Source organism: Mus caroli, chromosome 14 (genome assembly GCF_900094665.2).
Source record: "Mus caroli chromosome 14, CAROLI_EIJ_v1.1, whole genome shotgun sequence".
Taxonomy (NCBI): domain Eukaryota; kingdom Metazoa; phylum Chordata; class Mammalia; order Rodentia; family Muridae; genus Mus; species Mus caroli.
In genome coordinates, this window is record NC_034583.1 from 40,894,662 (window position 1) to 40,908,081 (window position 13,420).

General features: G+C 38.1%; 1 protein-coding gene across 1 annotated transcript in view; it reads right to left on the reverse strand.

Annotated features, from left to right (window-relative positions):
- The window catches only part of Exoc5 (exocyst complex component 5), a 53,083-nt gene that overhangs the window by 37,854 nt on the left and 1,809 nt on the right, over positions 1-13,420 (reverse strand). Inside the window, exon 2 of the mRNA XM_021181304.2 lies at positions 676-770. Coding sequence (XP_021036963.1) covers positions 676-770 — 95 coding nt within the window. The remainder of the gene's footprint in view (positions 1-675; positions 771-13,420) is intronic.

A 13,420-nucleotide genomic window follows, 5' to 3' on the forward strand; every position in this document is an offset into this window, starting at 1 on the left:
ACTTTATTTAAAATTCAAGAAGACTAATGTACAACAAAAAAGTGTATACATTATAGATTTTAGTGACTGTTTCCCTGATTTATAGCTATTAAATTTAAAAGGATGTAGTTAGCTTATTATTATTAATTTGCTTATCTAAATAACTTTAAAAGTCCCACAGTCTTTACATATTCTTAAAATTTCAATCTCTTTAAAATATCTATCTCTTTTAAAATCCAAAGTCTTTTTACAATTAAAAGTCTCTTAACTATGGGCTCCACTAAAACAGTTCCTTCCTTCAAGAGTCAGGGTTTTGCACGTATTCTAGGCTAAACTCCAACTCAGAACCCTGCCTCAGCCTCTAAAGTACTGAGATTACATGTATACACTACCATACCCAGCCATCTTGTAACTCCAGAAGTATAACCAGCCTTTTCTAATTTAATGTTAAATGGAAAAATCAAATTCTTAATAAAGGATAAAATTCTTTTATTCAATTAGCTAACATGCTTAAGGAAAAACACAATTTCAGACTTCTAATGCTGTTAAGATTTTTTTTTTTTTCGAGGTGGGGACAAACTGTTAATTAAAATCATTGTCAGTGAATACTTAAAGTAATTCCAATTCAGTCATCTCTATTCTAAACACAATTTTTAGTACTATATTGGAACTATGGACTTTTTTTTCCAAGTTTACCTTTTAGGATCAAAAGCTTCCGGTCCACCCCTAGAACCACCTCCTGGGGTTCTCCACACGAGACGTTCAATGTATTCATCGGCCACAAAAGGCTCCTGGTTCACAGAATAAACATATTTTTTAAAAAGTTTTTACTGATTAGTTGGAGGAACCAAATAGAAAATGATGAAAGGACATAGGAGGCAATTTATTAAAAAAAAAAAAACCAACCAACCAACCAACATCCCAAACCAAAACCAAAGCACATGTACAGCTTTATTAACAAACAAAGTCAAGTAATCTTTTTTTCGGGGGGTGGGGGGCAGGGGAGGAGGAGGGATGGTGAGGGGGCATAGCATATCACTATGTAGCCTTGGCTGGTCTGAAACTTGTTATGATGACCAGGTTGACCTTAAACTCAGAGATCCTGCTGTCTTTGCCTTGCCAGTGCTGGTGGGATTAAAGACCCATGCCACGTGACATCCAGCAAGTTATTATTATTTTTTAACCTAAGAAGCAAGAAATATAATTTTAATTACAGAGCTCAATGTGGCCAAAAGAAAGTAAACTGAAATTTGCACTTTCATTACTGTCAAAAATGTTAACAGATATAACCTTTTAAGAAGACAGCTGGCAGTTCTTTTGGTAAAATCAACAGTGTTACAAACACTCAGAGCATTAACCCCATAATTTTATTCTCCGATCACTTGGAGATCCAGGCAGCATGTTAACAAATTCAAGGCCAGTCTTGGTTGCACAGCAATCCCTGTCTCAAAATTGTAATCAGTAATTAAAATTAAATAAAATTTCAAGGAAATACATATATAAACAAAAGATTATGGAATAACTATGTATTGTATGTAATACTGAAAACAACTTACATAAATATTTAATGAAACTGCACTTAACAAAGTAGGTAAACTTAGATGAGAAGCTACGTTTTATTTAAAAAACACATAAAGCGATATTCAATGAAACAAGAAAGCATGTATACACTGATAACAAGCATATTAAATTTTCTCAGAGAAAGTATTATTATATTACAACTGTTTAAGTTACTGAAGTAGAAGGTCCAATCAAACGAGCAAATATGCATGTTAGGCAATGATGCATGCCTGCGATCCCAGAACTTTTAAACTTCTGAAGGGCAAAGACTTGTGAAGGCAGCATGAAAAAATGAGGTCACGGGGTCCCAAGATGATTAGCAGGGTTTGATATCACATTGGAAGCTGATGCTTATCAGTTCAAAGTGCTAAACAAAAAACTGTCAAAGAATCTTATACCCAGCAACATCAGTATTCAAAAGCAAGGGAGAAATTAAAATGTTTCTAGATTTAAGGGCTGGAAAGATGGTCCAGTGGTTAAGAGCACTGGCTGCTCTTCCAGAGGTCCTGAGTTCAATTACCAACAACCACATGGTGGCTCACAACCATCTGTAATGGGATCTGATGCCGCCTTCTGGTGTGTCTGAAGACAGCTACAGTCTGCTCATATACATAAATCTTTTTTAAAATTTCCTAGATTTAAAACATAGGTAGGTAGGTAGATAGATAAGAGTGTATTACCACTAGACCTGCCCAGAATATAAGGTGAAATAAATGGGCACTAATAACCTAAGACATGAAATAAAAGTTCTAATAAAGGTAAATTAACAGGTAGGTAGTCTAAACAATAATAACTTTGGGTACAACTTGATATTTTGTTTTTTACAAAATGTAAGCAATTAATATATTTCAAAGGTTATAAGCTTACATTTGGGGCATACAATATGTAAATGTAATTTTGTGATACCAACGATAAATGAGATGAGTGTAGAACACTGTTAGTAATTTATTGAGTTTAAGCTGATATAAATTTAAACTAGAGTGTGATAAGAACTCAAACACAGCCTCATAATAAAAACAAAATTCTATAGAATACACACAAAAATAAATGAACAAAGAAGTCTTCTACCCTTACCCAAAGTAATATATTTGTGCATGTGTGTTGTGGTAATCATTTGCTAAAAGCAGCCAAGATGTTGGAAGCATCCAATATCCACCATAAATGTTGGAAGCAATCTGGATATAGGTTAATGATGTCTGTTTGCAGTAGTGTTTTCAAGAGCCAGCTGGAGCCAGTAAAGTAACTTCTCTTGTAATACTCTGTTAAAGATTTCTATGAAAGCATCTCTGATTCTGTTCACATGTCATATTTCCTGTGCTTTTCAATAAATATGGAACAAAGCCCCTTGTTAGGGACAGGCCCAGATTTGGGGACAAGACAGACACAAGTAACAGGGACAGAAAAATTACAGATAAGTAGTAGGCCAGTAACCAGACTACAGACATGGGGAGAAAAGCAGAGAATTGAAATTTGGGCTCACTCTTGGTCAAATTAACCCAAGAAGAAGGTGTTGTTTTTATTCCTTAATAAAACATCAACACAGCTTCTAAGGATATCTTTAATGTGTTGTATTGTATTCTCTCAATAATGGCCAGATAAGAGATAAGATAAACATGGGACAGAGGACTCAAATTTATTATAATATTATACTAACCCAACTAGACCTACACTGTAGATGTAACAAAAGCACCAGTTCAGAGGCGGTACTCTCTGTCTCTTAAGCTGCAGGATATAGTCCAAATAAAAAACCTTTAATGCTGATCTCTCAAGAGAAAAGTTATTAGGATTGGGAATAAAAAGTAAAGTACAAACTCCCCTGCCTACTCTATCTGCTAATTGTTCCCAACTCATGTCTTCAGTGAAAGATATCATGGTACCAAAGGAGAAATGCTTTTGTCTAAGCCAAAAGGAAGTAGGAACTGCATTGAATGTGCTGGAAAGATGGCTCAGCAGTCAAGACTGCTCACTGTTCTTCCAGAGGACTCTGTGTCGGGGATCTCACAACCAACTGCCTGTAACTCCAGTTCCAAGGGAGCTGATGCCCCCTTCTGGCCTCCACCTTTGGAAGGAGCAATCACTGTGCCCCTCAAAAGGAAGCAGAGGTTCTATTAGGCTACAGCAATGACTAGTAGTATTTTAGGTGTCAGAGAAACAATTCTGTTGGGAAGATCAATTCCCTCAATTAATAAATGTCACCATAGCCTAAGAAGACTATGTTAACTATTTTAGACAGTAAAACTAGTAAAAATATTATCTAAAAGTAAGCTGGAATCAGAATGATCACAGAGAAAAGATATAGGCTCAGATGCGATTTGAAACCATCTATCTACACAGGGATACCCGAAATTTATTTTATTAATAATCTTCTAGTTTTCCTCCATGAGAATGAATTAGATTGCTGGAGGATCTGTTAATCAAATGAATATGGTATAGAATCTAGTAACACAAGACTGGCCTGTTGTGGAAAGTGATGTTGACCTCCAGTTCTCCCTGAAAAAAGGGACTTGAGCTGGTAGGAGTGCTTTTACCTGGTAGTGTTCTCAGAGATCGCCTCAGCTGCTGAGGGGCATTTCACTGAATATCATACCTATCTTAATGTAACATGATGCCAATGACTGAGATAAGCATACAAAGAAAGGCATGATCTGTCTGGTCAAAACCAGACAAAGCGACAGGTCATTTTAATTTTGTAACTTCTCACACAGGTGTTACCAACATCACACAGGGCCAAAGATGTTCACTTCTCCATATGTCCTATTTTACTTCCTCACCTTACCTCTTCACAGCACGGGTACCTCCAAATAAATGTGCTGCATAATAAACTGTCTCACTATTTGCTTTTAAGAGGATGCAACTGGATCCTCAAATAGCACCAGGAGGGAGCAAGCCTCCCAGGAGTGTGGGCAGGCCTGTAAGTGCAGTTAGGACCTCCACTGCTGCTCAGAGGAACCCATCCAGAACCCTCAGGACACAGGAACCGAGGGGCTGCCTGGGACAGGAGTCTTCTGGTCTCTGTGCCCAGAGCTGATCCTGTGCCACAGAGATACATACACAAATACTGCCAGGAGAGAGCTGGTCTCCCAGGAGTGCCTACATACCTGTGAGCCCAGGTAAGACCACCACTTCTCCTCAAATTCCTGTCCCAAGAGGAACACTCACAGAGTCATCAGGACATAGGAACCAAGGATAAACTGGTTACAGGATCCTTCTGGTCTCTGTCTGCAACCCAGAGCTGACCCTGTACCACAGCTCTTCATACCCAAATTCCTCCCAGAGAGAACTACTCTCTCAGGAGTACTGACACACAGGCTTGCAGGAAGGACAAGCCAAAGTCAGAGACAGCAAGACCAGCTAACACCAGAGATAACCAGATGGTGAAAGGCAAGCGCAAGAACATAAGCAACAGAAGCCAGGACTACTTGGCATCATCAGAACCAATTCTCCCACCACAGTGAACTCTGGTTACCCCAACACACCAGAAAAGCAAGACTCTGATTTAAAAATCACATCTCATGATGATGATAGAGGAATTTGAGAAGGACATAAATAACTCCCTTAAAGAAATACAAGAGAACACAGGTAAACAGGTAGAAGACTTTGAAATGGAAACACAAAAATCCCTGTAAAAAATTACAGGGAAACACAACCAAACAGGTGAAGGAACTGAACAAGACCATCCAGGATCTAAAAATGGAAATAGAAACAATAAAGAAATCAAAAAGGGAAACAACACTGGAGATAGAAAACCTAGGAAAGAGATCAGGAGTCATAGGTGCAAGCATCATCAACAGAATACAAGAGATAGAAGAAAGAATCTCAGGTGCAGAAGATACCACAGAAAACATTGACACAACAGTCAAAGAAATGCAAAATGCAAAAAGATCCTAACCCAAAACATCCAGAAAATCCAGGACACAATGAGAAGACCAAACCTAAGGATAATAAATATAGAAGAGTGAAGATTTCCAAAGTAAAGGTCTGGTAAATATCTTCAACAAAATTATAGAAGAAAACTTCCCTAACCTAAAGAAAGAGATGCCCATAAACATAGCCTACAGAACTCCAAATAGATTGAACCAGAAAAGAAATTCCTCCTGTCACATAATAATCAAAACACCAAACTCACTAAACAAAGAAAGAATATTAAAAGCAATAAGGGAAAAAGGTCAAGTAACATATAAAGGCAGAACTATCAGAATTACACCAGACTTCTCCAGAGACTATGGAAGCTAGAAGATCCTGGGGAGATCTCATACAGACCTTAAGAGAACACAAATGCCAGTCCAGACTACTATACCCAGCAAAACTCTCAATTACCACAGATGGAGAAACCAAGATATTCCATGACAAAACCAAATTTACACAATATCTTTCCACAAAGCCAACCCTACAAAGGATGATAGATGGAAAATGCCAAGACAAAGCGGGAAACTACAGCCTAGAAAAAGCAAGAAAGTAATTTTCTTTCAACAAACCCAATAGAAGATAACCACACAAACATAAAAATAACATCAATAATAACAGGGAGTAAAAATCACTATCCCTTAATATCTCTTAACATCAATGGACTCAATTCCCCAATAAAAAGACAAAGACTAACAGACTGCATATGTACACAGGATACAGCATTTTGCTGCATACAGGAAACACACCTCAGAGTAAAGGGGGTGGAAAACAATTTTCCAGGCAAATGGTCCCAAGAAACAAGCTGGGGTATATGTTGGGATAAAATCGATTTTCAACCAAAAGTCATAAAAAAAGATAAGGAAAGACACTTCAAACTTATCAAAGGAAAAATCTACCAAGAAGAACTCTCAATTCTGAACATCTATGCTCCAAATGCAAGGGCACCCAGAATTCTCAACTGAGGAATACCGAATGGCTGAGAAGCACCTCAAGAAATGTTCAACATTCATAGTCATCAGGGAAATGCAAATCAAAACAACCCTGAGATTCCACCTCATACCATTCAGAATGGCAAAGATCAAAAACTCAGGTGACAGCAGATGCTGGTGAGGATGTGGAGTAAGAGGAACACTCCTCCACTGCTGGTGGGATTGCAAGCTGGTACAACCACTCTGGAAATCAGTTCAGTGGTTCCTCAGAAAATTGGACATAATACTACCTGAGGACTCAGCAATACCACTCCTGGGTATATACCTAGAAGATGCTCCAACATGTAATAAGGACACATGCTCCACTATGTTCATAGCAGCCTTATTTTTAATAACCAGGAGCTGGAAAGAACCCAGATGTCCCTCAACAGAGGAATGGATTCAGAAAATGTGGTACATATACACAATGGAGTACTACGCAACTATTAAAAACAATGAATTTGTGAAATTCTTAGGCAAATGGATGGAACTAGAAAAATATCATCCTGAGTGAGGTAGCCCAAACACAAAGAGCACACATGGTATACACTCACTGATAAGTGGATATTTGCCCAGAAGCTCGGAATACCCAAGATACAATTCACAGACCACATGAAGCTCAAGAAGAAGGAAGACCAAAGTGTGGGTACTTAGGTCCTTCTTACAAGGGGGAACAAAATACCCGTGGAAGGAGTTAAAGAGACAAAGTGTGGAGCAGAGACTAAAGGAAAGGCCATCCAGACACTGCCCCACCTGGGGATCCATCCCATATACAGTCATCAAACTCAGACATTACTGTGGATGACAACCAGTGCTTGCTGACAGGAGCCTGGTATAGCTGTCTCCTAAGGGGCTCTACCAGTGCCTGAAAAATACAGAGATGGATGCTCTCAGCCAACCATTGGACTGAGCACAGGGCCCCCAATGGAGGAGCTAAAGAAAGGACCCAAGGAGCTGAAGGGGTTTGCAGCCCCATAGGAAGAACAATATGAACTAGCCAGTACCCCCAGAGCTCCCAGGGACTAAACTACTAACCAAAGACTACACATGGAAGGGCCCATGGCTCCAGCTGCATATGTAGCAGAGGATGGCCTAGTCGGTCATCAATGAGAGGAGAGGCCCTTGGTTCTGTGAAGGCTCTATGCTCCAGTATAGGGGAATGCCAGGGCTGGGAAGTGGGAGTGGGTGGGTTGGTGAACAGTGGAAGTGGAAGAGATAGGGGTTTTTGGAGGGGAAACCAGGAAAGGGGATAACATTTGAAATGTAAATAAAGAAACTATCTAATAAAAAAATATCCAAGAGGGAAAAAAAAAAAAAGAGGATGCAACCAATAATACTGTCAAGAGATAAAAGTGGCAGAAAGTCCCCCGGGGTGCTGAGACATGACTTCTTATAATCTTAAGGGAGGCATTTATATACTGCTAAAGGGATGGAAGTGAAGAGAAAGGAGGAAATGGGAAACAGAATTTTCTTAAAGGTTTATGGTCTGAACAAAGATGCAGCAGTACTTTTTATAGAGTTGGAAAAAAACAGGGAAGGAGATGGGTAAGGGAGTAAGGAAACAAGAGTTTTGTTCTGCATGTATCCTACTATAGATGTTCATTAGGTATCAGAGTGAAATATAAAGCATGTAGTTAAAAAACCAGGTTGGTGTTACAGAAAAAGAACAGGCCATGTGCTCCCAAAAGGCTTCTCACAAAACAAACAAAATGAACAAGAAAACAACCTTTTAGAATTTCATAAGCATAGTAAAGTTTTATATTATACCTTTTGCTTGGCTATAGTAAATTTTTTTTTTGATTCAGCAAAACTGCAATAAAAGTCCAAGTACTATGTGCTATCACATTATATTAATTCCACATAATTGACTACGGTGTAAATATTAGCAACTGAAAGACAAAGCAAAGCAATTTTGCTCATCCCTACTGAAAAACTCTTGGAGATTATCTCTTTTAATCAAGAATACAAATCCACTGAGACAAATCCAACCAATTTTAATTTTCCTACACCACTACCTCCAAAATAGATCAATATAATATGCAAACGACCCATACACTCAAAGAAACCAGAGTAATTCCCCCACAATTTAGGTGAAAGAATAGAAATTTTTAGTCAAGTATTTTGATATTCTTTTAGGCCAACAAAACTGTAAATTCAACTCCTGCCTGTTGCCTATTTCCCTTACATTTGCAATGCTTATTTCTGCCAAGAAATTATTAAAACATTGCTTCCTTCCTTTTATTCAGAAACTTCCCTAAAGCAATCCCAATTGAGTTCACATTCTCTGTTTGCTTTAGAGCTCATCTTGAGCCACTCACCCTTATTTCTTTTTCCTCAAATAGTCAGACTCCCATCAGCCTTTCAGCCGATTACAACTCACACCACTCCAGCTACCTAACTTGTGGTCATGTAACTTACTCTATAGAATGCCTTCTTCCTATTAACACAACTTCTAGCTTTGACTGTTTCCCAAAAAGTGTTGGAAATGTAATCCCCTATGAAGCAGTGTTGTGCGATTAGGTATAACTGAATGTGTTTAGATCACGAAAACTCTACCTTCATGAATAGATTCATTCCAGTTATAAAGGAGCTTGAGGGTGGGAGTTCATTAACCAATATTACATGCTTACTTCAGTCTCTCTTCTCTCACCCATCCATTTTTGCCTTCTATTATGTGTGTGTGCATGGTCTAATATACAATATATAATATACAAGGTATATTAGACAATAACACTGTAAGTGAATGATTTTGTTCCATTTCCATTCAATTTTTAATGATATTCTTTATACATTTTCTATGATTTTTTAAAAGATTTTATTATATATATACGATGAGTACACTGTAGCTGTCTTCAGACATACCAGAAGAGGGCATCGGATCCCATTACAGATGGTTGTGAGCCACCATGTGGTTGCTGGGAATTGAACTCAAGACCTCTGAAAAAGTAGTCAGTGCTTTTAACCTCTGAGCCATCTCTCCAGTCCTATTGTCTATAAATTAATAAACTCTATTAATTATTGATTATTTAAAAAACACTATAAAATCCTTCTCAGATTGCAAAAATGGATCTCAAACTAATACGGAAAGGCAGAAAAATAAAGCACATTAATATACAAAATCAAGACAAACTTCAAAAGGCTTTTTGTAAACTACCTATACAAGATTCAGTCTTGAAAGAGGTATCAATGTTTTAAAAGACTGAATGGTGGTAGTTAAAATGCATCAATTTTTTTAGGTTATATTAAGTAAAATCTCTCTCCCATGAGAGAATATGCTTTATTTCTGAAAAATATCTGATATTTCAGGTTCCAAAGAAAAAGTAAAGAATGTAATGGTATCTTTTACATGATTGAAGAGTCACAGAATTCGATTTAAAATTTTAAAGCAAGAATGATCTTTAAATATCACCATAGCTCAACTCTTTCATCTCATCTTACTTGATTTCAATTCCAAGAAATGAGAATATCAGAGAAGTTAGTTCCAAGTTTGTTTTATTACTGAGTTTAAAACATCCTGGAGATTTGGCTTTCTGAGTCCGCCTCTGCTCTGAGAAGTCTTTCTGTATGTCTGCTGCCATGTGTGTGTTTCCTCTCACCCAATAAATGCCTGTCTTCAACTTTCAAACTCATGAAAAGGCTATATAGACCCACGAGGAAGAGTGTTGGAGGGTGACAAATCTTGTAGACACCATGACTATAACCTTCCAGTCACTTCAAGTCTTTCTCACTGTAGTTGGCTACCACTCTCTCTGGGATGACTTCAGTCACCTCTGAAAAGCTAAGAGACCCTCAATCTCATTTTTTCTTCTTTTTTTAACACCTCGCCATGTAGCTCAAGCTGCCTTCAAACTCACATTCTTCCTGTTCTGCAACCCCAATTCCATAATCACAAGTATGTACTACCCTGCCAGGTCCCTCCTTCCTATTAATTCACTTAAATTCCAAGTGGCTACAATTCTTTGAACTGTATTCTTCTAAGTAGTTTGTCAAATTGAAGGTAAGTCTTCATTCTCTCTACCCCTAGGTAGAGACATAAAGTAACCTTCAAAATGACCTTCTTCTGAAGTAGAAACGATCATTCTCTTAGCCATGCTATGAGATGAGAGAACGCAGGGACACAGGAGATAGGTAGTTTGCACCCCCCCCCCAATCCAGCTGCTGAGACGTATAGTTGAGGGGTGCCGTCCATTCCCAGGCCTAGGTTATTCTCCATATAAAGCAATAATTTCAAAACTGCTACAACTAGTTGGGTAGCTTTGTTTATTTTTAGGGTTTTGAATATAGCCAAGTATATCTTGAACTCCTAATTCTGCCCACCTCCCAAGGCTGGGATTACAGGTATGTGCTACAACCCCTAGCTTTAATCTATACATTTCCCCTCCTCTTGCAACACTGGGGATTTAACTCAGTGCCCTCTCTAAACTAGTCAAGCACTCAGCTAGAACCTCAGTCTTTCTTGCTTTTCATTTTGAGACAAGAATCTAAGTTGTCCCATATTGTCTTCAACTAGCAATCCTGCAGTGGTCTCTAAAGTCACTGAGATTACAGACCACCCACTAGATCCAGCCTAGCATATACTTTAAAAAACAAACAAACAAACAAAAACCTATTCCTTCTCTCCTTAACACACAATTATCCTATCATTTCTTTCCTTTGCTGTGGCTCATGTATCATCACCCACCTCCTTTCCCAACTTCACACACATAAACTAACTCCTCAGGAACCAAATGCTCTTTGTTCTTTTCCAAAATGCCTTCCCAAAGCCTGACTGTTCTGTCTCCATTAAATTCGTTTAAGAATTTTGCCGGGCGTGGTGGCCCACGCCTTTAATCCCAGCACTCGGGAGGCAGAGGCAGGCGGATTTCTGAGTTCGAGGCCAGCCTGGTCTACAAAATGAGTGCCAGGACAGCCAGGGCTACACAGAGAAATCCTGTCTCGAAAAACCAAAAAAAAAAACAACAACAACAACAAAAAAAAAACCAAAAAACTAAGAAATGTAAATAAAGAAAATATTCAATAATAAAAAAGAAGTTCTCTGAATTTAAAAAAAAAAAAAAAGAATTTTACCTTCTACGTTAAATAATCAAAAACAGACAATTTGGAAGGATTGCCAAATGACAAGAACAGTTGTTAGTAACAATGACGGACTATCAATAATCCTTACTGAAAGTCATTATTCACAATAACATTAAAGTCTTATGACTCATGTAAGCCTACTAGGAAAAAGTCATCAGCTCCTTTACACATGATCTACAAAGCTTTCTTAAAACTTCCTCAAATTCTCCTCTCCTCTCAAACACTTGTCCTGAACCACTACTTTCTTCACACACAAACATGCACTCGCGCACGCACACACACACAGAAACACACACACACACACACTGCCCTCTTCCTTCTTCTCAGTATTTCTTTCTTTTTTTTTTTTTTTTTTTTTTTTTTGGTTTTTCAAGACAGGGTTTCTCTGTATAGCCCTGGCTGTCCTGGAACTCACTCTGTAGACCAAACTGGTCTACCCTTCCCCTTAGAAGCTGGAGTTACCCTCCTGCTTGAAGTTTCTACTCTCATCTATTAACACCTAACTTGGGATATATTAGTACGTGGGGCTTTCCCTAATTACCCCAGGAGAAGGAGTCTGACCTTCCTCTGCACCACGTTATCAGTTAACTCATCTGTCTACCCCAACTACAATTTTTTACTTCAGGATCTTTTAACCAACGAATAGACTTTTCTGTGGCATGTCTGATGAGACATTCAATGCTGTTAATTTTAGCAGTTTATCTTGAAGTTGATAAGTACTCAAAAATATTTATTGAATGAATAACTGGCCCTAGTTTTTAACAAAGAACTCTCCTATAAAATGGAACCGACCAAGAGAAATGTGAAGAATCAGTAAGAATGGCAGGAGAGACAGTCAACAAAGGAGAAGGTAGTACATAGAAAAAGAGCAATATAGGCAGCAACAGAAGAATTTACCACACAAGCCATGTTTTAATATGCTGACTATCCAAACCACTGAGGAATCTCAGTTCAGATAGGCCATCCTGAGTTTATTACTTAAAAACACCACAGACAGATTCCTTCAGAAAGACCTGTCAGCAAGGAATGAAACTAAGAAGGTATTCTGGGCAACTTCCAGGATATACATTATTGTAATAACTGAGTCACCTATTAATAAATCATTCTGTCAACTGAAGAAAGATTTACAGTTTGATTTTATTGTCAGAAGTTGTCTGTTAAAAAAGGATGAGTCACCAAACCAGTAATAAGATTTTATAAAAAGCAGAGTTAGCAATGAAATTTCATAGATTCAAAGCTCAACTTAATTTCTCTGATGTGGAAAATTGAAGTCCAATTCTATTTAGAAGTACATGAAAACCAGGATGCATAAAAACAAAATATCCTTGACTACATCCTGCCCTGTTTCCCTTGCTCTCCAGCTGTGACTTAGAATGGGAAGTAGGAGAGAAAGACACAGCCTGACTTAATCTGCGACCCATATTTGTAGCTGCAGGAAATGGCAGCAGACACTGGGGGCCTTTTTCCTTCTCCCCTTTCTATTAGAAAAAAAAAAAAAAGGCAACTTTTCACTTGGAGAATGAAGGTTTATTCACAAGCAGAACCTAGTGCAGGGTTAGACTCACAAGAAAGGACAAACAGACTTAATTACGCATAACTGATACTACTTCATTGTAACTACTATTATGTTTCTGATTTTGATGAAACAACAACTACAAATGACAGAGTTGGGATCACTCCAGTTATGAGACCTATCAATATGCCTGTGTGTTCTACGAATCTTCCGATTACTGTATCATCATTGGCTTTCTCTCCTACAGAACTGCTGTCACTAAGCTAAACAACTTTAACAACTCCACTAAATGACAAGACTAAAGAACAAAATACAAATTTCTTCCCCCCCCCCCCCCCCCGCCTCCACTTTCTTCATCCCTGAGAAAGAAAACACATTTTCAAATAAGTTACTGAAGACATCTTGGTATATGCTTAAA